The 26,245-nt window shown below is 46.9% G+C and overlaps 1 protein-coding gene across 19 annotated transcripts in view; it reads left to right on the plus strand.

Moving 5' to 3' along the window:
- Positions 1-26,245, plus strand: part of FRYL (FRY like transcription coactivator) — a 2,516,714-nt gene that overhangs the window by 753,301 nt on the left and 1,737,168 nt on the right. For all 19 annotated transcript variants that reach the window (XM_085642132.1, XM_085642134.1, XM_085642126.1 and 16 more), the window contains 2 exons: positions 972-1,058; positions 6,777-6,948. In XM_085642132.1, coding sequence (XP_085498258.1) covers positions 972-1,058; positions 6,777-6,948 — 259 coding nt within the window. The remainder of the gene's footprint in view (positions 1-971; positions 1,059-6,776; positions 6,949-26,245) is intronic.

A 26,245-nucleotide genomic window follows, 5' to 3' on the forward strand; every position in this document is an offset into this window, starting at 1 on the left:
TTGTTAAGATAACACAAATAGTACTTTCATGTTAGTACCTAACTTCAAGACTAGTGGAATATACAATTTTTATTATTTTCATCCATGCGCTATGTTTTGATATTTCTCATCTGAACTTCACTTCAGGGTAAGTGTCCTGTTGGAAGATGTTTGCTCAACTACATATACTAGGTAGTTGTTTGAATTTTGGAGTCGGAAAGGCGATAAAGAGGCAGAAGCTGTGCAGGGGTATACAATTACCAGTATCATGTCTAAGAGACTTTAATGTATGTAAGGCCATTTTATGTCCACCTGCTATTCCTTAGTAGTGCATTGTCTCGTGTTGTTGCAGCCTGATTGAAGACAACATATATTCAGTCATGTGTGCATCATCAATTAATACTGTGTACTGCTGTGCTTCATTCAGAAATCTAGCCTCCAAAAATATTTTTCTCAGAGAAACTTAAGGACCAGGATATTAAATAAAAAATACATTTAGAAAATGTCTGATTACACAGATGAAGAAGGCTAAAATAACTATATAATTTAAATTGGTGATACTCACAGTATGGCCCGGGGGCTACTTGTGGCCTTTTTGACCTTTACATGCGCCCACAGGGTGAACAGCAGCACAAGCTGCTGTGTGGTTGCTGATCACTTATCTCGAAAAAAGAAAAAAAAGAAATGGGCAGGCATTTATTAACCTGCAAAGAAATGCTTGCCCGTTTAACATTTTTTTAGACCTCCTTACACCAACCCTGACTCTCTACCGCCACCCTGCTGACATCAGTGCAGCCCTTGGTCACAGCACAGACCGTACTTTGTGGCCCCTCGGCAAATGTTTGGGAGTACCCATGATTTAAATAGATCGGAGTAACCTTTCTTAACTAGCGCTTTGATGGCTGCGAAGCTGTTTGTTGTTATTTTTACTTTTTCTTGCTCAGCTATACCACTGTTTTTTTTTTAATGCATTACTTTTGTTGCATTTACAGGAACGTTTGGATTTTTCAATGAAAGAAATAATATTTGATCTTCTCAGTGTTGGAAAATCTCCTAAAACCTTCACCATCAACCCTGAGGTAATGCAGCCTGTAACATCTTAGCCTAGATGCGGTCTCTCCCATTTGCTATATACTTTTAATTTAAGTATTTATGTTTGTGATTTGGAGCACATACAACAGCAGAGTCATCTTTTGTTTTGCAGCTTAAATCCTTTTCTGGATTCACATGCTCTGCATTATTCCTCCATCTAGTGGTTGGATCCAGAATTGTTCTTGTTTTTTCTTCTTGTTTTGTGCGTTGGTGCCAGGTACGTCCCTTGTGTGATGTCAGACGGCGCCCTGGAGGCCCTTGTGCGTGGCAACCATCTTCAGATTCTTTTTTCCGTCGTTGGGTCTGGAAGCAGGACGGGAAGCTCCGAGGCTTTTTCAGGATACCCCGAAAATAGGAAGAAAAAGCCTAAAGGTTCCAGTGAACTTCACCGATCATCAAATACCCCCTTCAAATTCTGCCCCGAGTGCCACCACAAGTTCGCACAACACTACCAACACAACATGTGCAACCTCTGCCTGCCCAAGGACCATAAGGACAAGGACTTTGAGGCCTGCGCGGTGTTCAAGCCGGAGACACTCGGGACTCGCCGAAAACAGAGAGAGGCCCATTACGCCACAATGTCTCAGACCTCGAAGAGGAGCTCCCTTAAGGCCCTGGTTTCTCCAGTCATGACAGTGACCAGGGAGTACCAGCATAATCGACGCACAATGAGTCCAACGTCGAAATTCTGGAGGGGGGCTCCGAAAAACCATACACCCACAAGAAGGCGAGTGACACAGGCAAGAAGACAGATAAGGTAAGACACCACACAGATCCGTCAGAACCGAAGGGCCCTGAAAACAAGGCGCAACCTAAAGCAGCCCAGACACCGAACAAAAAGGCGATCGAGGCTCAGCTGCGATCTAAGGAGCCCCACGGAACCCTGCCAAGGGTACTGAGAAGGGAAAATCGCAGAAGACTTTGAAATCGAGGGAGCACGAAGCCACGGAAACACAATACTTAACAATGCTACCAAGCATCTTAGACCAGGGTAAGGAAGCCTTTAAGGAACCAGCCTCAAGTAAAGGGGTAACTCCAAGAGTCGAGAAAATACAAAGCCTCCTCCAAAGACCCCGGACATATTCAGTGGAACACTGTGCCTGACTCCATCGTCACAACAGCCAGGAGACGAGCTAATGCACCATCTAACACTCGTCCACCACCAGAAAAAGAGAGCCAGCGGATGGATATGGTGGGAAGAAAAATGGAAAAGGAAGCTGCGACACAGTGGTGCATTGCAGATTCGAATGCCCTATTGAACAGATATGGTCACAAACAGTGGGACAACATAGTGGAGCTCATTAACAAACTCCCCGAAGAGGACAAGCAAAATCTATTGTTCAAGAGGGAAGAAATATAGCAAATACATGCCTTAAATCTGCACTAGATGCAGCAGACCCCGCCAGCAGGCAGATGTGCACAGGCACTACCCTAAGAAGACATGTCTGGCTCAGAATCTCAGGTTTCAAACAAGAAGTTCAAAATCCATCATCAACAGGCCTTTTACAGGTGAAGCACTGTTTGGAAAGGAGGTAGACGAATCACTCCAGCAAATCAAAAAAAGATAATCCGAATGCGAGAGCCTGGGAGCCCTACAGCAAAGGGGCACCTTCAAAAAAGGTGGGTTCAACAACAGAAAACCCACAGGAAGAGGTACATTTGGCCAAGTACAACAGATGTCACAGCAGCAACCAGGCCAAAGTAACATACAACAGACTAGCCAAGAAACTGGATACCAAGGTTTGCAGCAACAACCCTTTCGAGGCAGGGGCAGAGGCCAGCCCTCTAGAGGAAGAGGAAATGGCATAAATTGACTGCCACACGGAGAAAGACCCACACAAAACACCAGTGGGGGGGAAGAATATCTCAATTTTTACATAAATGGAAAAACATCAAAATGGACAATTGGGTTTTAAATGCAGTAAAATACAGGTATTGCATAGAGCTTACAAGTACACCACCTGCAAACCCTCCAAAAATAAGGCAGTTTCAAAATTCAGAACTTGTACAGTTAAATTCAGAGATCAAGGGCCTACTCCAAAAGCAAGCAATAGTTGGTCCCACAACTAGAGTATTTCAAAGGCAACTACTTACCTTATTTCCTAGTGCCCAAACAGGACCTAACATTAAGGCCAGTCCTGGACCTAAAGTTCATAAACAAGTTCATTCAAAAAGTCTACTCTCCAAGAGATAATCCCTCAAATTCAAAAAGGAGACTATGTGGCTAAAATAGACTTCAAAGACGCTTACTTCCACATCCCAATGAACAAGAAACACAGGTAGTACCTACGGTTCCTACACAAAGGAACACACTATCAGTTCAAAGTACTGCCTTTCGGAATAATATCCGCACCACGCGTCTTCACCAAGTGCCTAGACTCTGTAGTGGTACACCTGAGGAAAGGAAGGAATACACGTCTACCCCTACCTGGACGACTGGCTCATAAGATCAAACACAAAATAAAGATTTTTCAATCACATTCAAACAACATTCCACATGCTACAAGAACCAGGGTTTTTAATAATCCACAAGAAATCATCCCAAAACCAGAGAGAAAAAAACTTTCCTAGGTGCAAAACTGGACTCAACGCGTGGACTTACCAGATGCAAAAAAGGATACAAGCAATAACACATGTAAGCACCCTCTACCAGAAGAGTCAATCTCTGACAGTGAGGAGAGTTATGAAACTTATGGGTATGATGGTATCATGCATCCCGCTCATCCCTAATGCTAGTCTACATATGCGCCCATTCCAGGAATGGCTTACCAACAACTGGTCTCAAGCCGCAGGGAGTTGGGAGGATCTAGTGGTTGTTACACACAAGCTGCAATCAGGGATACTATGGTGGACATCCAACAACATAACACAAGGCAGACCTTTCAGGAACCCAACTCCTTCTGTGATGATCACTACAGACGCATCTCTCAAGGGATGGGGAGCACACTGCAAACATCTGAAAGTACGTGGTCAATGGAACACACAGGATTCCATAAAGCACATCAACTACTTGGAAATAAACTGTTCTCCTAGCACTGAAAGCGTTCTAGAAACACATTCAGCGGAAGACTGTCTTAATCCAAACAGACAACACCACAACAATGTTCTACCTCAACAAACAAGGAGATACAAAATCATTTCGACTGAGCAAGCTAGCACAGGAGATTTAGCAATGGGCAGTATCTCAAACAATCAATCTGCAACCAGTTCACCTACCAGGAATATACAACTACAGCAGATCAACTGAGCAGACAAAACTGCTCCCACGAATGGAAGCTGAAACAAGCTACAGTACAGTACATCTTCAATCTCTGGGGAACACCAGCGATAGACCTTTTTGCAACAATACAGAAGAAGAAATGCCAGTGCTTTGCCTCGAGGTATCCTCACCACCTGTCAAAAGGGAATGCCCTGTCGCTAAACTGGTCAGGGACATTTGCTTACGCTTTTCCACCAATACCCCTAATACAAAAGGTACTGGAAAAGGCAAGGCAACCAGGAACAAATTGAATTCTCATTGCTCCACAATGGCCAAGGCAGACATTGTACTCCAATCTGCTAAAAATGTCCAGGGGACAAATCAAAATCAAGATGGAGAAAGACATATTGACAATGCAACAGGGCCAAATCTTGGCGCCTGAATACATAGTTTGGTCACATCAACCTGCCTCAACAAACTATGGGAATTCTAAAGGAGGCAAGGAAACCAACTACAAGAAAATGCTATGCCGCAAAATGGAAGCGATACACCACCTAGTGCACAGCTAACAATCAAATAAAATCAATCAACACACAAGAAACCGTAATCATATACCTGACTCATCTCCTAGACAGTCACATCAACTACTCCAGTATAAAGGTGCACCTCGTTGCCCTTGCAGCATACACCAGGGGAAAACATGCAAGAGTATCTTCACATGGCCCGTCATAAAACTATTCCTAGAAGGAAGTAAAAATTGCTTCTCCTAGAACAGCTCTCGTGCCCATGTGGAATCTCAATACAGTGCTCACACACCTAATGGCGAAACCTTTTGAACCTCTACATAAAGCAGAAATCAACCGCTAGACCGGTCGACCTCGAAGCTGGGGAAACGGATTAGAGTCTCGGCAACGACACTTATCCTGTGATTCTGGGAAAATCACTTAATCTCCCCGTGCCTTACAAAATTGAATGGGTCCATCTGTAACGAAACTGGTACTCATGTAAAGCGTTCTGATACCTGATGTCTCGGGTCTAGTTCGCGCTATATTGTAAGTAAGTAAAGTAAATTGCTTTTAGAACAGCATTTCTAATCGATATTGCATCCTTACGGAGAGTAAGTGAGTTACAAGCATTAACCATACAGGAACCATACATGCAAATCCACAAGGACAAGGTTATTTTAAAAACAAACCCACAATTCCTGCCAAAAGTGGTATCCAAATATCACATGGATCAAAATATTCTCCTCCCGGTTTTCTTCAAAAACCCCAAAACTAAAGGAGAAAGAAGCCTCTACACTCTGGATGCAAGGAGAGCACTGCTGTATTACCTACAGAGTATAGAACAAACACGCAAAACCAAACAAGTGTTTGTTGCCTACTCGCATACCAACACAGTTACGCCTGTCTCAAAGGCTACAATCTCACGATGGATAGTCCAAGCAATCCATCTATGCTACGCTAACCAGGAATTACCAGGGAACACCTTGGCATTTATGGCCAATGTGCCCATTGATACTATATGTGCAGCAGCTACATGGGCATCACCGCACACTTTTACCAAACATTACTGTGTGGACATACAATTGAATAAGGAAGCAGAAATGGGACAAAGTACTTCAACACCTTGTTTGCAATGTCTTCCTCTTACCACAGCACCCCTGACCCACCCAACTTCCCCTACAAGGAATACAAAACGGTGGGGAAGAAAGTTATAAGAACTAATTGACCATTTGACAGCGGCGTAAAATCAGCCACGGTGCAGGAGTTTCCATGCGCAGGCCGTGTCTGCCAACGGACGTGCGCAGCACTATGGAGGTAGTGCTCGCGACGGCCGTTGCCCGACGTACGCATCAAACGGGTTAAAGAACCATCTAAGGACTATATACTAAAAACACAAAGAAAACAAATCCGAATATGGCTACCATGCACAACGACCTCCAGGGCACCGTCTGACGTCACACAAGGGATGTACCTGGCACCAAATGGTGGTCGACCACACCCAAAACAAGATAAAGAAAAGAACAATTCCCGACCCAACCACTAGATGGCGGAATAATGCATGTTATGTGAATCCAGAACTCCTCCAGCTGCAAAACTACTCCTACTGGTAAGTAACCATTTCGTTTCTGGATGATAGTCTGCAATGACACTTTAAAATGTCCCTTTCTTTGTTTCACACTGTTTTGCCAGAGAGATGCTGTTCCAAATGTTCTTTACTTTTTTCTGGAACACTGTCCCATAGGTAATGTGAAGAAACTTGCAAACCATGAATAGCAATTTGCCAATTTTTCCTAACTATTTTTATCAGAATATATTTTAATTGCTGGTACTAGCAGGAGCTGTTTGTGCAGATGATGGCATGGCCACTAGAACAAAGTTAACTCTGAAGTCACTCAAAAGTTTTTATGGAATAACTGCAGCCTAAAAAACGTGCTCTGCCTCTAATTGTATTATTATGTGTAATTCATGTTAAAGTTTCACTTATTTTTATCTTTTTGAAGCGGATGAATATAGGTCTCAGAGTCTTCCTTGTAATAGCAGACAGTTTACAACAAAAGGATGGCGAACCTCCAATGCCAACAACAGGAGTGGTTCTTCCTTCAGGAAACACTTTGCGAGTGAAGAAAATCTTTCTCAATAAAACATTGACAGATGAGGAAGCAAAAGTTATAGGTTTGTTTTATGATTTGTAAATTGAAGTTACTGTTGTATGGTTGTCCAGTAAAATGTTTGCATCAACCACATTTGTTGCATACTACCACCAGCTGCTCTGTGATCCCAAATGTCCTCTCATTTCTCCATCTTGTCTTAGTGTTGAGCTATTCTCCTGCATGCCTGTACATTGATCGTTTTTGAGGCTGTCCCTTTTGCTATTGCATTTATTTTATTAGAGAATGTTTAGCACAAAAAATCTTTAGCCAAGGACCTGTATTTTGGCATATGCAATTGGCTGATCCACCGTGCACATAGAATATAGATAAGAAAGTTACTGCCATTAATTTGTGTTTTTTATCATAAAATTACATTTGTTTTCTACACAACTGATATTCATAGAAACAGAATGGCTAGTAGAAATAAGTGGACTTCAGTTAATTTACTCTTCTGTTAAATGTACAATAATGTTTTCTTCCAAAGTAGATTAACTGATTTCACTTTAAGATGACTGTGTGTTCTCTCAGCTCAGTGGAAAACGAAATCATTTGGACTCATTTAGCAGGATGTCACCAGAGCATTGGTGACTTCACCTTCTTCTAATGGAATTAAATTACTTGGCGTTTGAAACATGCAGTGTGTGGGGGGACATTTGTAAAGTCTTTAGTTATTCTATTACTCTACAAATGCTATATATTACCATCTAGAGAGATGACATCAAAAAGATAATCCCTAGGGAGCTGCTAAATAGAGCTGTCCTAACATGAGAGATGGAGGAAGGCTATTTTATTACTCAAGTCCTTAGTAATATAAAGGTTTGAGGTCAAAAATTCACTTTATGAAACGTGGCGGAGCAACAAAACAATTCTAGTGTTCTTGAGGCTTGAGGTTTGTGACTGAGGGTACATGAGTCTTTCCAGATATGGTATCAAAAGGCAGATTTTTTTTTCTCAGGTGTCTGATGTAGAATTTCATTCTCCCAGCTACTTGAAGCTTGCGCAGTGACATCCACCACCCACTACTTGACCTCCATAACCCACCACCTAAGTTCAGTGCAGCATTTTGAGCTCACTGAAATTCCTGGATTGAAAGAATGTTTTAAGGGTTTGCAAAAAAGGCAGATGGTGGCCAGAGATTACAGTACTGGAAGCCCACAGCAGCGTGAGTTACGTTAATCTAGATAGAAATGTTAGTTATATGTCACTTTTTTTGGGGGGGGGAATATTCTTTTTATTTGCATTATCAACCAACATAAGCACAGCTGACAAGTCACAGATAGTTAACCCTTCACCCAGGCATCTCCCGCACCCTCCATCTGCAGGAACGACATCTTGAGCATCAAGTCCATGATTTCTAGCCATTTCTTACAGGACATAGTTCTTCCATAGTCTGTGATCCCCCAATAATCCTCCATAATGTTCGACCCTGCCCCTCTGCCCTCGACCACCCGTAACCCCGTTGCAGCCTTTAGGGCTCTTAGCGCGTCAATCTGGCCCCAGACCTCCATCGAGACCATGATGCCTTCTCCATTTACCCCATACTCTACGGAATTTTCGGGGCTATCCTCTAGCTTTGTATGTGACCCTCTCGGCCGCCATATACATATCCATCCCCCTCCTCCAGTCCCCAATCTGGGGGGGTGGGGGGGCTGGAGCGCCCCATGCTCGTGCAACATCTTGTTTCGCTACCGCCAAAGCCAACATTGCAAAGATCAGATGCGGGCGGGTCAAATCTGTAGGTATTCCAAGTAAAACAAATTTTGGGTCCATTGGGAGCGTCACCTCTAGCACCTCACTCAGTTCCCCCAGTATGCGTGTCCAATAAGTGTGGATAATAGGGCAGTCCCTGATAATGTGGTAGAAGGCCCCCTGCGGGTTTCGACATCTGAGACCGCAGGAGTCCGCAGCTCTACCCATGTGAAGCAGTCTGACCCTATCGTAATACGCCCTATGCAGTATCTTATATTGTATGAGTCGGAGTCTGGATTTAATCGCGACTTCTCTGTGATGCATCAAGGCTGCTTCCCAGTCTATTGTGTCCATCTCGCCCAGGTCCTGTTCCCATGTTGCTCTGTTTCACCAATCTGTCCGTCGTGTTGTTATTCAGGGTCTTGTACGTCAGTGACACTAGTTTACTTCGGGCACCTGCTCTTGGAACAGACGGCCCTCCAGCGGGGCATATTCTGGCAGCGCAGAGGTAAGCGTCACCTCGGCCCTCCATAAATGGCGTAGTTGCGCGTATTTAAGGAACTGGGTAGGACGCAGACCATATTCCGCCGCCAGGGATCCAGAAGATTAAAATTTCCCTCTCGCTACCTAGTCCCCTGATACGGAGATCCCGATATCGTCCCATCCCCTAAAACCTGTGAGTTTGTGAAGCTCTTTTAGCCACATACAGGTCCATATCGGTGTCTGTTTGGTAGGTTTTCGTGACCACCCCATCATCTTTGTTGCGCTGTCCCAGACCTCTATGGTTGTCTGCGTGGCTGGGAGTAATCGCCTCTTCCCAGCCCCCCCCATACAAGTAGTGGAGACTAGTGCGGTGTGCTATGGTATCTCTTTCTAGCCTATACGTCGGGTGATCCGTAGGTGCGTGAAGCCAGTCCATTATCGGTGCCAAGTGTTCAGCCCAGTAATAAGCTTCCACATCTGGCAAGGAGATCCCCCCCCCCCCATTGTACTGGTTTCTCTGTAATGTATCTAGGGCTATTCTTGGCTGTTTCCCTAACCACAGTAGAGAGCGTAGTTCCGCTTGTATCACCTTGAACGTCTGCCTGGGGAGAGGGAAATATTCATTCTGTAGGGCGTACAGGAAACGGGGCAACGTGATCATCTTAAACATTGCAGCCCGGCCTAGGATCGTGAGAGGGAGTGCCTTCCATCTCAGAGCTTCCTCTGTAGAATTCTTAATCACCCGTTGGATGTTTTTTTGATAGGAGAAGTGTCGGTCCGTAGTCAGATAGATCCCCAAGTATGTAAACCCCGTCTGGGTAACTTGGAGGGTGGCAGGCAGAGGGGGCCACTCTTCCTCTTCGCGTGGGCTATACAGGACCGATTTATGCCAGTTTATCGTATATCCCGAGAAGGAGCCATACCTACCCAGTATTCGGAACAATGCAGGGATTATTATTTTTTTGTGGCCGGGTGGGCCACATATAGAAGAATATCATCCGCATATAGCGAAATTATCTCGTCCTATACGTCGGCTTGTGATATATGAAATCCCCGTATCTCAGCCGTCTGCCGGACCTCACAGGCCACCACTTCAATGATGAGAGCGAACAGCAGCGGGGACAGGGGGCAGCCTTGCCGGGTTCCCCTCCTGATAGGGAAATCTTTCGATAGGATCCTGTTCACCTTCACTTGGGCTCTGGGATCCGTATATAGTAGTCCCACCCATTTCCTAAAGTTTGGGCCGATGCCAAATTTGACCATTGCTTCCTCCAAGAAGGGCCAGTGTACAGCGTCAAATGCTTTTTCAGCGTCTAAGGAGAGGAACATATGTGGTTCCTCCCGTCCCTTCACCTCCATGAGTCAGTTATGTGTGCGTCGTAAGTTTTGCCTAGTCGCTCTGTCTGGCAGGAATCCTATCTGGTCCTGATGGACCAGGCTGGAAATCACCGGACGCAGGCGAAGGGCCAAGATCGTCGCTAAGAGCTTAACCTCCACGTTCAGGAGGGAGATTGGTCTATGGGATGCGCAGTCTTCAGGAGGCTTGCCTTGTTTATATATAGGTACGATCGTGGCCATCCTAGGTCTGACGGGAGGAGACCCTCCTGGGCCGCATCCTTAGAGTGCCAGGAGGTGGGACGTCAATAGGTCTGCACCTTTAAGGAATTCCGCCGGGAGCCCGTTTGGACCCGGCGACTTCCCCGGTCTGAGTCTGGCTATTGCCTCCCTAATTTCCGTGGCCGTTACTTCAATTTCAAGGGTCTCCCTGTCCTCGTCCGTTAGGACCAGAGTTTGGACGGTAGACAGGTAGACCATGGTTTCTGTCAGTCCACCCAATTCCCTGGCTTTGTAAAAGTCCCGGAAGTAGGAAGCAAACGTCTACGTCTAGGCGATCTGGGCATCCCCTCTCTGTAAATGTCCCTGCCCATCCATTACCCCTTCAATCCATCTGGCATCCCGTTCTTTATGACCTAGCCAGGCCAATAGCTTCCCGCACTTGTCCCCAACGTCATATATCCTATGCAGGGTCGCAAGCAATCTGTCGCTAGGTCTTTATATTGCTGTTGGGTATCCGTCAGGCGTCGAAGCACCTGAGGGTCACGTCCCGATATGTACTGCCGGTCTAAGTCGAGTATTTGGGTTTCCAGGGTACTGAGCTCCTCCTGGGCTTTCCGTTTCACCCAGGATATTCGATTTTGAGCTCTGTCGCGGAGTACAGTCTTGTAGGCCTCCCAAATGGTCACTCCGGACTGCACCGAGCCTACGTTTTCTGCAAAGTACACTTTTGTGTCAGCCCTGATGCCATGCATTACCTCACTTTTCTGTAGATCCCATGGCATCAGTCTCCAACCTCTACCACTGGCTCGAGGCCTCCCACCCAGCCGAACCAGGAGGGGCGAATGGTCCGAAAGACCCCTCGCCAGATATTGTGCTTCGTCGTGAGCCCCAAGTGCACATCTGGGGAGAAAAGCATAGTCTAGTCTAGAATGTACCTTGTGTGCCCCTGAGTAATTTGAGTAGCTTCTGGTGGTCGGGTGCAGCCGTCGCCACACGTCTGTTAGGCCAAGTGTGGTCATAACCCTGGCCATGGGCGTAGTCAGGGAGCCGTCTTCATGGGTCCCGGAGCGGTCCAAGGGAGTGGACATAACGTCATTAAAGTCCCCACCTATGATGTGTAGCAAGTCCGGTGTATCCATCAGGATTCCGGCCAGCCCGGAGAGAGTCCTGGCTTGGAGTTTAGGTGGTGTGTAGACCAAGGCTATCGTGACCCTCTGCCGACCCCATGTTCCTGACACCCCTACGTAAGTCCCCTGGGGATCCGTCCAGGTCCAGGTCACTGCAAAAGGCAGGGATTTTTTTATCAAAATAGTCACCCCTCGGGAGCCCATCGTGTAATCTGCATGCGCCAATACCTTATAAGCTCCCCTTGCCAGAAATCCGCACAGTGTCCCTTTAAGGTGGATCTCCTGGAGGAGGACCACATCAGGGTGTAACCGTTTAATATATGCCGTCACCAGTTCTCTCTCAATTTTGTCCCCGAGACCATTCACATTCCGCGTGAGAACCCTGTAGGGGCCGGTCACTAGTCCATCCTCTGGTCCTATGCAACGTCACGATGGCCATGTAGTGGTGCATGTCGAGGTCATCCCTGGCGGGGGGTGGACGGTATATGTACCTAACGGTGCGAACCTGCTGTCAGTGTGCCGAACAACCATAAAACAAAACCGAACCCAAAACTTTCCCAACCAGAAAACGAGCACATCCCCCTCCCCCTCTACCCTTCTTCCTCCCCTCCACCCCCCTTCCCCCATGACTCTTCCCTGGCAGTATGTCAGGGAGTGGACTTTAGGGCAGGCGGAGGTCTGTCGCCCTCCCGTACCCAACTTACGCAACGGACACCAACTCCTGCGGCTATCCCAAAACCCTCAAAACAAAATCCAAAGAATATTTAAAGCAGAGACAGTTGTGGAGAAAAGAAGGGAATAAAGGAGAATAGGGAAAAGAATCAAAATCCACAGAAAAAGGTGAGAAATATGAGGAAAAAGAGGGTGTGCGTGTCCAGTTTGGCTGCTCCAGCATAATTAGTCCCAACCACGGTCATCTCTGCAGTCCCCTGATCAAGAGTTGGAGTCTGGGGGTTCATTTCATTCTGTGATGCCCCCGCTTCAGTCAATGTTACCTGCTCCAACATTTCAGCAGCCAATGGGTGCATCGAAGGATCTACCACCTCGTCCCTCTCGGGGGATGAGTGTCCACTTTCAGTTCCGGCATCCCTCTCAGTATCATTGCCCATCTGAAGCCGTCCATTGGGACGGAGAGCACAGGTGCTCGTCGTAAGTCAGGAATCGAGAGATCCACCTGTGCGCCTTCTTCGTCTGCCCTCCCCCTTCGGGTCATATGGATTGGCTTCCAAGGTGCGGCCCTTTTGCCGGTGTCTGGGCCGGAGCATGCACTGCGAGTTCAGGAGTTGGCCGCCCATTGCACCGGGGGGCGACTCACCACCTATCTGTGTTTCCGGGCGCCTCAGGGGGGACGTTCCTCCAGCCACTGCCAAGCCTCCTCCGGTGTCTGAAAGAAGTGGGATTTGCCCAAGAACAGGACCATCAATTTTGCAGGGAAAAGCAGCATGTATTGTATCTTGCGTTCTCGAAGTTTAGCTTTAACGGAGTAAAAAATGCGCCTCTGCTTTTGCACCTCTCTACTGTAGTCCGGGAAGATCATGATGCGGGTATTCTCATGCCGTATTTCCCCCAGCTTCCGGGCCTCTCTAAGTATCATGTCCCTATCTAGGAAGTTTTGAAAGCGTGCTATTACGGGACTAGGTTGCGCCCCCACCGGCGGTCGGGCCAGCAGTGCCCGGTGGGCTCTTTCTATGACGAAACAGGATTAGAACTTGTCCGCCGGGAATGTGTTCCGCAGCCAGTCATAGAGAAAGTCCGGCATATTCGTCCCTTCAATTCTTTCTCTAAAGCCCACAAAACGAAGATTGTTCCGTCTGGCCCTGTTTTCCGCATCATCTACTCTCCACAGCAGGTCTTTATGAGAGGATAGGAGTTCCTGCAGTTCCTTGCGGAAATTGTGTACCGAGTCTTCCGTCTCGCCCAGCCGCGTCTCTGCCTCCGTGACCCGTCCAGCCAGGCTCCTGAGGTCCTGGCGCAAGAGCGCCACCTCCGATCCCACTGCGCCGTTCTGGCCCTCTAGCGCCGTCCTGGATGCCTCGATTGCCTGTAGAAGGGTGTCCGTATCCGATCGGGCGCCCTGGCGCTCCTCCTGTGGGGGTGTGATAACCTTCGCGTACTGGTCCATTCTGCCCTGGTGCGGCGGCTTCGGTTCTTTGTCTTTACCCATGGTGAGCTCGGGCAGGCGCAGATGGTAGGTAGCCTCCACCCCCGCGTGTGCTTCAGGCCAGATCGCCTACTGCCTGTAGTGTGTGTGGCGTACGCCCTCCGCGTCCACCAGCGGGCGCCTCCTCAAGGATGCAGTTTCCCGGTAGCGAGATGGAACTAGCCAGGGTCAAGCAGACCTGCAGGGACGCGGGTCGGGAGGGAGGGGGGGGGTAAGACTGTCAGTCTGACTTGTCAATCAACCAGTGAGTCCCACCTTAACAGTTCGCAGGCCTGATCCTCCGGCGGCTCCCCATGCCTCTTCCAGTCCGAGTGGGCCTGCCTCAGTCTCTCCGACCCCCTCCAGGCGTTTCGCACAGAAATGTCCCTCCCTGTTGTTAGGGTCCTTGTCACTCACTCTCTCGACGGCGAGGTTGTCTGTAATACCCGCAGGTTAGTCCACTTGCTAGTGGTTCTTGCTCTGCTGGCACCCCCAAGTCTGTCCGAGCGGACTGTAGTTGCGGCGTCACCTCTAGTGTGGTGCTAGTGGCTTGGGGGGGACGGTGCTCCATTTGTCGTGTCCATCTCCAGCTCACAAGCACTGCTTGCAGAGCCCCTGAGGGGGGGGGGGGGGGTGAGACGTTCACCCAGCTGCATTCACAGTCCAGGCATTCGCCCCCACCTTCCCGCACCTCACCTCTGTCCCTGTGCCCTCCTGCAGCTCCTTCACCAGTCTCGGGGCCAGTTTAAGTACCTCGGGGGCGGGGGGGGCAGGGGTGCCATCCGCTGCAGCACTCCACCGTCCAGCTGATCTGCCCGGGTCCAACAACCTCGGATTGACTCGCTGCCTCAGATCGGCTCTCTCCTGTGTGACCTTGCGCTGCCGGGGGTCCACTCGCTCGTCTGCAGCTTCTCCATCTCTGCTGCACCCCGTGCCGCACAGCTCTACCTGGAAGCGGACGCGCATTCAATACACGCGGGCTCCGATAGCGGCCGCAGGCACCCACATTGTCTTGCCCGTCCTCCAGTCTCTGTATCCGACCACCGCTACAGGCCTCAGCCTCGGTGGGGGAGGGGCTCCTCCCGTGGGTTCACCGCGGTCTTCAAGCTTTGGCCATACCTCCAGGAGCAGCGGCCCGGCCCGGTCACCCCAGTCAGCAGGCCAGCGGGGTGACGGACCTTGAGGCTGCCGCAGTTGGTATCGGCCTCTCCCCGGTGGCTTGCAGGTTTCGGCGTAGTGTCTCCGGGTGTCAGGTGCCGCGAGACGCCATCTTGGGGATTGCCAGCTCGTCCGGACCGCTTGGATTTTCAACTCCCTGGGCTCCAATACTCGATCATTCCTCTTGATCTCGGCTGCGGACAACAGCAGGGCATAATCTTCTGGCAGGTACAGTGTTCTTCGGGTCTGCAGGGCACCGGATTCTATGGCGGATAAAGCTTTCAGCCGGAGCTCGGCAAAAGCGCGTCCTACTCGGCCATGCTGTTGGCCACAACCCCCAGTTCTACGACAAAATTGACCAACTCATTACAGAACTACATTACCTAAGAAAGTGTAGTGAGATATTGCTCGTTTAACCACTACTACTCCTACTCGATCCTTCAAAAAAAGGGATTGATCCCACGCTGTGTGGTAGTCTTGATATTGCTTATTTGATAACTTACGTTGCTAAACTTCTTGGGCAGCTGGTAGACACATGGTTTTATCTTGCAACAGCTTTTGGAATTAAAAAATATAACGTCTTTTATGCATTCATATGCAGCCAATTATTTCTCCATTGTTTGAAGGAATGGAAGCAGGTCTCTTAATTGTGAAAGCTGTAGTTTTCCTCTGTGTATACATGAATGTCTTGAGCCTGTGAATGAAACTTATGACTGAATGAAGAGATCAATGGAAAGTTATGTCACATGGATTATGGAAAGTGAATACTCTTGGAATACCACACAAGCTTGTTCCTTATAGCAGCTGATCTTCTGCTCTTCACTTCTACTGACCCCCCTTTTTTTCTTGTCAGAGCTGCCTGAATTATTAGCTGGATAATTTTGATTACTTTTATGAATTTTACTTTCACATGTTTTTTTTCATTTTTTTGCCATTGGGTGCGAGGCCTAGGTAGCTAGTCGCCGATAGCAGGCATTTCTTGAGGTCCAGTTAATGCTTTACTATTGCATAGCCAAGCTACTGTTCCTTGGCCGTTCTCCTTTCCCTTAGATGGGCAGACATTTAAAGCCAATGTGCATTTTATAAGCCTCTGATGTGCCACACCCTAATTTAGCTTATGCCTGTCTCATCACCTAGTAATTCATAAACCTATGTGTAGGTATTGATGTTACTTTTAAAGACTGTTTTAAAGTCTCACTTTTTACACTCAGCCATATACCCCATGGTGAGCTCCGTTGTTATCCATCTTGTAATCCCCATGTCTGTATTATCTGTTATCAACCTACTACTGCCGATCCCTTGCCATATCTGCCCCTGCCTCCGTCTCCGTGATGTCACTCTGCCGTCTCCATGCTGTCACTTTTGGTATTTTTCTCAGGAGCTTCTTTATCTGGGCTGAATCCCTTTCTAACACCACAACATCTTATTTACTTTCTTTTAAAGCTCAATTTGGCTCAAAAAGTCAATATCCATCACACTGACCTCTGCCACGACTTCATTTTTTCCATCCGACATAGTGTGTCATCATTGGTCTCCCAATTCCTCCACCCTTGTCCAACCATGTCTGATACTTTTCGTCTGGAGATTCTGTGCTTATTGCCCAGTTAGTTGTAAATGTGCACTGTCCAGACTTTCCACAGAACATTTCTCTGGCACTTTCACCTGCTTAACTCTTTAAATACTGAGCGTGGCAAATTTAATCAATTAATTAACTCTGTCTTGGATCTAGTAATACTCTCATCCACAGGCAAAACTCAGTGGGCCCACCCTTTGACCCCATGGTTTAATATACAGTATAAAGATGATATCTTCATTGTTAACAACTGGAATGTTGCTGATGCAATGACCATTCTGCTTCTGGACAAAAGCCCTCAGATAAGCTGTTTGTTCCTGTATGCTTCTTTCCACCTGAGCAAATTATTTCCTGCTTGCATACTCAATTCACATGATTACTCCAGAGCTATTGAAAATTGTTGACACTCTACCTTCCCAAGATTGCTGTGCTTCCTACTTTGAATCCTCACAAGCCTTATGTGATAAACTGTGACTTCTTTGCAGATAAAACTAAGTTAATATCTAAATAGTTTCCTTTTCCTTCTCCCAACTCAAAATCAACTCCCACTAGCCAATTATCCATGAAGCCAATGTCTTCTTCCATTTAACACATATTCTCTCCTCCCTCCTGGGTTGTTGGAAAATATTAAAAAAGAAAACGATATTGATGCACCAGTATTGCTTAAAAAGAAATTGACAAGACAAATATTGCAGCCCTATACTAAAAGAAAAACACATGTAATGGCAGCAAAAATCTCCTTGACCAGAATATCTAAAATACAGTATCTGAAACAAAACAAAACCCCACATCTAGTCATTATATTAACACTAATGAAACATAGCCCAGGAAACAAAAATATTATACACTAGAAAATCAACATATTCAAAATAGACTTGATATCAAAAATCTGTATACGCATTGTAAAAAAATATATATAAATGTACATTACATCTAAAACCAACACTTCAAAAAAAGTATAAAAATGCTACAAAAACATAAAACAAATTACTTCATAAAAAGCAACTGCAAGCGTCAATCTGCTGGACTGAAACTTAACACTAGAAAAAACAAAACTCTTAAGAATAACTAAATACAACTGACAAAGCAGTTTAAAAAAAAAGATTGTTACTTGTTAATAACTAATAAAAAAAAGAATTAAAACTGCACTAGATACTTATATACATGAAATCCTAAAGATGGAAGCTGCTAAGTCATAGGATTTACTTATATTAAAGACAGCGCCATCAGTGGAAAAAAACACACTGAAATGCACCAGGCAGTATTCAAATGCATGCTATAACTAAAAATAAACACCAGTAGCACCTAAACGATATGAATCAATAGACATACCCCAACACTTAACCAACCACACAAAGAAAGATACTTTCTTACTATATGACAACCACAGTAACAAAAAAGAAGTAAAATTAACCATACCACAATGTAACGCGTAGATCAGGCGTCTCCGAGTGCCTTGTGAGCTACCGGTAGCTCTTCAGCTACCTGGGAGTAGCTCGTCTGTGTTCATCTCAAACTATCTTGAAAGCCTTTGCTTGGTTATATTATTATTTCTATGCCAAATTTAAAAAGCATGCTGGCAACCCTGCCTAATGCACTGATGTTATTGCTGGTGGCAGTCTTGAATTGGCTATCTGATAGAGACGTCTAGCCGCAGATTCCTTAACTTAGACTATCCCCAGGACCGGACGTCAGCAGAGCCATATATGCCCCTCCCGGAGCGCTGACGTCAGTTTTCTTCTTTTCCGCGTTCGAACGCGGATCCTGGGAAACCAGCGGTTCCTTGGCCTGGTTTTTGAGCCCTCTCGAGAGTGTGTCGGGGGTGGAACAGTGTGCAATGCCTTCCAGCTTTGAGGCTTGTGAAGCAGATGTCGGGCACTGACTCGCACCTTATATGTATGTGGTGCCCCGGCGTGCACCATGACTCCAAGGACTGTGACGCATGCCAACGAATGAAGCCGAAGTCTTTGAGGGAGCGGCGCATGAAATTGCTGGCCGCACGGCTGTCCGGTCCAGCTCCCTCCCGTCGCTGCTCTTCTTCTCGGGATTGGGCTTGTTCCCGAGGTCGCTCCCGCGACCGCCGTGTTACTCCAGGTAAGTGTAAGCACAGGCATCACTTACGGAGATCTTCTTCCACCCGTGCCGCTACTGGCCTTTCCTCTTGTAGTGGGCCGGTTAAAAGCGTACGGCGTCCTCCTTATCTACCCTTTCTGGGTGTTGGGACAACACATGCCTAAATGGAGGCCTATTCTAAGGCACTCGAGGCTTGTTTTCAGTCGTCCCCTCTCCCTGGTGCGTCTTCGGGACCCACAGAGGTAGCAGGCACTGAGGCCGGGTCATCGTCTGCGGATGTTTCCCTGGCACCGGCTGTGTGCTTCGACTCCGATTCCAGAGCCGACGTAACACCCACAAGCCAGGGCCCAGAGCACGGCCCTTCGTGTCGTTCAGCGCGTAGCCCTGTAGGGCTCCCTGCGCCGTACTCTGCGCCGGGTACTGCCACAGGCTCACCACCGGCGCCTTGTACTCTTTACAGAGGTTGTCGGCGTCTTGTCGACTCCACGGCGGTGCCGTTCGAAATCAGTTCCGGCATTGAGCCGGCTTCCCTTGGTGGATGATTCCCCCCGACTCCTCAGGCGGCTGTACATCTTCCACACGGCGTCCCTTCACGTCGGTGCTCCCATCTACACCTCCTCCTGTGGCTCCTCTGGACTCCATTGAGCAAGGGGCCAGGGTGCAAGTTCCTTGTATAGCCTGGCCTTCCGGTCCATCTCCGCCTTCGCCACTCCTTATGTCAAGTGGTAAAGTTACCCTTCAACTGTCTCCTACTGACTTGTTATCGCCTACTCGGATGACAGCTGAGTCTAGTGCGGCCTTCATGCAAGCTATTCAGGGTGCGTCTGCTGTGCTTGGCCTACAACCCCATATGGTGCCTCTACTTTCTGATCCTTTATTGGATCTGGTCCATTTGGAGCCAGTTGAGGTAGAACCTTTGATGCCCTTCAGGGACTCTCTGTTTGACACCCTGCGTGGCACTTGGTCCAGACCCTCTTCGGTTGACCTGGTTGATAGGGCTATTGCCCATAGGCACTGCCCGGCACCAGGTGATCCTCTTTGTCTCTTCACTAGCCTGCTCAAGGCCTAGTTGTTCAGGCAGCTTTTGATTTGCACTCTGCACACTCTTTACCATTGTTACCTCCCACGAGAGAGTCTCGGTGGATGGAGGATTGTGGCCGCAGGCTTTTCGCCTCCGCTAGCACGGGCCTCCGGGCTTTAAATAAAGCCTGTGTGTTTGAGCGCGCATCTGCCTGGGACTCGGTTACTCACCTTCTCCCCTCTATTCCAGAAGGGTCCCGTACGGAATTGCTCCGCATTGTTCTGCATTGAAGATGCATGGCACAATTTTCCCTTCGGTCTTCCGTAGATGCAACTGATTCTCTGGGACGGGTCCTAGCTCGCGCTGTGGCTTTACGTCACCATGCTTGGCTGCGCGACAGTCGCTTCCCTGATCATATTCGGGATGCCCTCCGAGATCTTCAGTTCAATGGAGTGGATCTTTTTGACCGCCGTGCAGATTTGGCGGTCTCCCGTATTTTGTCTGGCCTGCGATAACTCTGGTTGCCGTATTCGCGGGGTTATTTTCCAGGACCCGCCCTGCTGCACGGGTTGGGTTTCAGGGCTTGTTACTGTTCATGGCTGGATAGCCGTTTCTCACTTTGTTCGGCGCAGCCAGTTGGCTGCTTTCTTTCTTTTCAGTTCTCTGACTGTGTGCTTAGCCCAAGAGGATGCCCATACAGGTTTGCCTTACCCTATGTGGAGTACTTGATGGCATTCGGTTCTACCGTTCTCTTAGTACGCTCCTATGGAGTCTCTGAGCAGAGATCCTGCTCGAAGTCCCTTGTTTCTTTCTAAAGGATTCCTCGTGTAACTTGCCTTATTGCAAGTGGGGTTGTTCTGTCTGTATGGCATCAGGATCTGGCGTGGGTCCTGTGGCGTGTACTGGCTATCTCGCACGTCTGGTCCACCGCCTGGTTGTGGCGGTTCTTTTGAAAACGGCACCCTGTTTACCGCTATGTGGCCTGTTTCTTATTGCAACTATGTGGCCTACTTATTGTTCTTCCTTCTTGGTGCACCTGCAACTTCTGGTCCTCCAAGCTACTGTGTTAGCAGAGGTTATCTGTCATACGTGGGGCCGCTTATCCTATAGCAGTGTCCTTATTCCCTGATTTTGGTGGCCGTTTATCCTATAGCAGTGTCCTTAATCCCTGTTTTTCCGTTTGGGGATTTCCAGGCTTTGCTTGGGGTTCATGCTGTACACTCTACGAGGGGTGTCTTTTCCTCCTTCAATTCGGGGATCTTTAGCTCTGCCCTCACTTTTGCCAGGGTTGTGCTTCGTTTTTTCTCCCACTCTGGTTTGCGGGGGTCTCTTGTTGGGTCCTGCTCTAGCTCCCCTCGGTGCTCTTACCCGACGGGTTCCTGCGGGCTCTCTCCCTCATACAGTGTCCTGACCAGGTCTTCTACTTCCGCCATTTCCTAAGGTGTCCGGTTCCCTGGTGCCCTTTTTTAGGCTACTGCCCTCTTGCAGTTTGGTGACTATGGGCCGCTCTGCTACCCAACACGGAGTCACTACGTCCCTCGTATAGCTCCAGAGTCCACACAATGTGCTCGGGTTCCTTCCTGTCTTCACTCTAGTTGGTGAAGCCCCACTCTTGTAGTCTGCCTTCACATACTATGGCACCATCGCCTGGTCATGGCGTTTCTTCTACCTTCCATACTACCAGCATCTTGCGGCAGAAATAGGCATTTTGCCACTTATGTCGCGCCTGTCTTACTGGTGCTGGTTTCCACAGCTCTACTTTTCGCTTTTGTGCTGTTTAGGCTGGTATGCGAGGCCGCTGTCTTACCGGCTGCCGTCTCTCACAGCTTAGCTGCCATTTGCATCTACAAAACTCGCCATATCTGGGATATGGTTTCTTCTTAATGCTGGCGCTTTCTGGGTGAGGGGCAATTTATTGCCTCTGCTATCCCATGTGCTGTTGCGGGCACAAGTGCCTCAGTGTTCTTTCACACTGTTTTCTTGGACACCCTGTACTTGTTTAGGTTTTTTGTCACCGCTTCACATACTGGAGATCTTTCCCACTCTGGGTGGGTTCGTCTCCCTCTTTCAGGCACTTAAATTTCACTTAGCCTCAAACCACTTTCCATAACTGGGTTCTTTCCTGCTGTTCGTGACGGCTTCTATTGCCTTTGCCTCCCACTGCTTCCGCTCCCTTTAGAGCGTCAGGCTCGGGTGGTTACCTGCGCTCTGTCCTCTTTATGGTGTTGTCACCTTTTGGACCCCTCCGTTCTTTCTAGAACTTCATGGGATTTAGTTGCAGACCTGCTTCTTCTGTGGGTATGGCTTTGGTATCTATTCTAAGCTATGGAATCTGCGACTAGACGTCTCTATCAGATGTACGAGTTACTTACCTTCGGTACCAATGTATCTGGTAGAGATCTAGTCTAGCCGCAGATTCCTTAACGCCCGCCCGTCCTCCCCGTTCTGCGAGGGCCTTTTCAGGTAGAGGCTTTTCTATACTAGCCACCCTTGGGGTGGCTTGCCCTTTTGCAAGGTGCTATACTCTCACTCCAACACAGGCTGCTTCGTTCTGTTTCTCTGCTCCATTCCGCACATTTTCAAGATGAGGCGGTATGGTGATGGCTCCGGTGTTCTTTCCAGCCCTCGGCTTGGATTGTACGGTGTGAAATCTCTTCAAGCTTTTTCCCACCATCCCGGTCTCCCCTTCTTCGTTGCCTTGTGGTCTTTGCCACCCCTGCGGCCTTTTACTTCAGATCTATTGGCTTGGTACATTTATGGGTCTTGTATTGGGATTGCAACGTCTTGTGGTGACCTCTCCTTAACCTTGTGTTTCGGACTTGCTCTCCTTCACGGTTTTACTGTCTAGATGTGGATTTTCTATCCTCTGCAGGCTGTTTCTCCACAGCCTTGTCCCCCTTTACCGTTGATTGAGCCTTCGCTCTTACGGGGTGGCTCTTCAGAGCATTGCTGTCTCACCTGTCAATTTCTTCTATTTTTTCATCATTTTTGCACACTGTTCCCATATTCTCAGTTTTTTGGGGATGGCTCTGCATTCTAACGTGGAAATGTTTCTCCAATGAAAACTGACGTCAGCGCGCCGGGAGGGGCATATGTGGCTCCGCTGATGTCATGTCCGTGGATGATGTCCGGGCGGAGCCGGGCGGCGCTGCCCCCGGCGCGCAGAGGTGCTGCTGCGGAAAGTTTTCCAGATCCAGTCTGACGCCTGGGGATATTCTAAGTTAAGGAATCTGCAGCTAGACTATGTCTCTACCAGATACATCATTACAGAAGGTAAGTAGCTCTTAAATCACATCACTTACAGTAGCTCAAGTTAATTTTCATTGAACGTAAGTAGCTCTCATTACAGAAAAGGTTGGAGACCTTTGATGTAGATGACGGATGGCGCATTTGAGTTGTCCTCTATGCTATTCAGTCAAATATACACAATAAATATCAGTACCAAAATAGAAATATTCTATCAGAACATTCACTTTTACCTAGGTAACAAAATAAATCTTACAAGAAAATCTAAGACACATAAAACTAACATCTGTGACCTCAAAAAATCATCATGGATTCTGAACCGGCAATGATTTCAACCATACTTAAAACATACCTTCTCAATGCAAATTACATGTGCCACTACCACTTCAGCCAGAGCATATGGAGGCACCAACAGGAATCCACCCTGAGTGTGGAGTACTCATATTACCTATAATTTGCACAAGAAATTAAACGTATAGCTTTAGCATACATCCATGTAACAAAAGTGACTAAACATTTTGAGATTCTAATTGACTCCCCCTGTACCCAAAAGCAAACACAACAAAACTTATCTCATTAATGGATTATTTTGAAGATACATGGGTTTATTGTCTATGCTGACAAGGACGCCGACGCAAGTATCTTATTTCAAAGTGGAATGTTTATAACAGCATCTTGTCCTAAGATACAAATAATGTAGTGGGAAGGTGGCTTGTTTCCTTCCATTGGACACTTGCCTCCATACACTATACCAATTTTATAAATACTGAAAAAAGAGAAGATCCCGACTCAAATCAAGCTAAAGAAATGCTTGAAATCTTTTCAAAGTATTAATATTTGATAGGAACAAACACCAACCATATCTAGTCTCTTTTTTTGCTTTTAGAAACCTTATTCGATCTTTAACAATTAAGATCATAAAAGTACATAAAACAGGGAACTGTAGAAAACTAGAACAGTCAGGATACAGTCACAATTCATATATTTAGGAAAGACAAAAGTAGTTCATTATAAAAATCCATGTATACATGCACAAATGCCAGCTTAAAATATGAGCTAAAATACAAATGATCTAATAAGATAAAAACACCATTTCCAATTATGAACCCAAGAGCTTCCTTTTTTTCATGCAAGCCCACAGAAATGTCGCTACTGATAAGCAAACTAAAGGATCAGGCAACGATTTTAGCAAATAAAGTGCAACCCTACATTGTTTAAAATAATACTGTTTTTAAATCGGTGCAATATATTCCTTTCTTTCCTTCTGGTAAAAAAACGCAGAAAAATAATACATGAAGATCAGTTTGGGGGGATTGCATATAACAGGGTCAGTTCAGAGTGCTTAAACCTTTTCCCTGCGAACCCGAACATCAAAGGTATCCAGTACAGACGGAGTCTCAATAATATGAATTTGTGTTTTGCTAAAGAGTTAGCCAGCAGGTAAAAGTATCCTCCCTCCAATGTGGGTGGAGTTAGTTGAGAAGCCAGGACGACTGTTTATTATAGTTCTTCTCCCTTTGTATTGGGCCCTCAGCGTAAATATAGCAACCAATCTCTGCCTTGATGCCTTTCTGCAGGCAGTTGGGTCCTTAAATAATTCTTTCAGCCCCATAGCAGTCGGCTCCAATTCTACATAGTTTAACCATCTGATCCTGTGGTAGTTCTCAATTTTTAGGCAATCTTTTTATATTTTGCGTTCAGGTCACTGTATCCCTAAGCCATATGGAGAGCCACAGTAGGATCGGAGCTAGTCTAATTGTGCCTGTTATATAGGGTAAGCGCAATTCTTTGTTTAATATGTAGGTTGAGTGAGATTGCGGGACAGACACCAAGGACTTAAAAAATCTGTTCTCAATGGTTTGGAGTGAGTCAACGGGTGCCATACCCCAGACGCCTGGCCCAGAAGTTGCCGCAGACATTGTTTTGGCATGATAAATGTGTTTAATAGGGACTCATGGTTTTGCACCCAGTCTACTCGCAAATGTTTTTATCGCTGTTAGGCTCCTCTCCATTCCCATAGCCCTTCCTTCAACCAACCATGACCACGTTTGTTTTTTTATCAAAGAGCACTCCTAAGGAAGGGAAGGACTCAACCACTTCGATTTTCTGGGACCAGGGAAGAGGTGGGAGAAAAGATGTTTGCAAAGTGTTCCACCCATTCCTCTTCACCTACATTAGTATCTCGAGTAGGGTTCCTGTGAGTCTTGAAATAAGGCGAGTTAAATATTTCCCCAAAACTCTCTCCTATTTCTCGTAGTTGTTGCGTACTCGAGTTTGGCCCAAATTTCCTCCCTTAAGACCCTCTCCCTTTTCCTTCTTTCCAGTTTGTATTGAATGTGAAGTGAGATAATTTGGGCCACATTTCTTGGTTGAACTCTCAGGGCTTTAATAAGGGCCTTCCTGGTTTTTGAACAGGGTGAGTCAAACCAGCCTTTGCTCTTCTGTCTGGTGTATACCAAGTGAGAGCCACCTTTATATGTTTTAACAAATCCGTAAAAGACTAGACCAAAACTGCAGTGGCGGATCCTAAATCGAGGCCGTTTTTAATGTTACCCTGAGTGGACGTTATTATTGTGGGGATCAGCTTGTGCTTATCAGTTTGGGTCAACTTTAGTTGGTAACCATTTTTCCTAGCCAGTAAAGGGGGGGGGGGGAGGGGGGGAGTCCAATTTTCTGATGCTTACTCATTTCCCTGGGGGTCATGGTTATCTCGCAGGTTAAAATAGCATGATCGCTAAAGCTTGTAAATTGGGCATCTGCGTAGTTAAGACTATCATGAAGGAGGTTAGAAACTGTTATAAAGTCAATTGTTGATCATGGGTATCTCGATGCAAGGTTTTCTTTGGGGAATCTGGTGAGTTATTCCATATATTAGCTATTGCCATATTCCTAGTAAATAGAGTCCTGTTAAGGCTATTTCCATAATTGCTATGGGAGAAATGGTAGACAGGATTTCCCACCAGATCTTCCAGGCCACAAACACCTTCTTGGTTATACTTGCATGGGTGTATATTAAAGTTTCCCATCCAAATTATAGTTAAAGCCTCCTCTTTCCTTTTTGTACTCAAGGCCTCATCAATTGCCCTATTGACCTTATCTGTGACTAGATACATACTTGCCCCAAAGTTGTTGTTGTAGTAATTTATTACAAGCAAGCACCTCCGTTGGCCACCACAAAGTTGAGGAAGTGGAAATAGGGGCTCCTACCATCAAACTTCTTAATTTTCATTGCCAGTGTATTGGAGATCAGCG

Source organism: Triturus cristatus, chromosome 2_2 (assembly GCF_964204655.1).
Source record: "Triturus cristatus chromosome 2_2, aTriCri1.1, whole genome shotgun sequence".
Classification (NCBI taxonomy): Eukaryota; Metazoa; Chordata; class Amphibia; order Caudata; family Salamandridae; genus Triturus; species Triturus cristatus.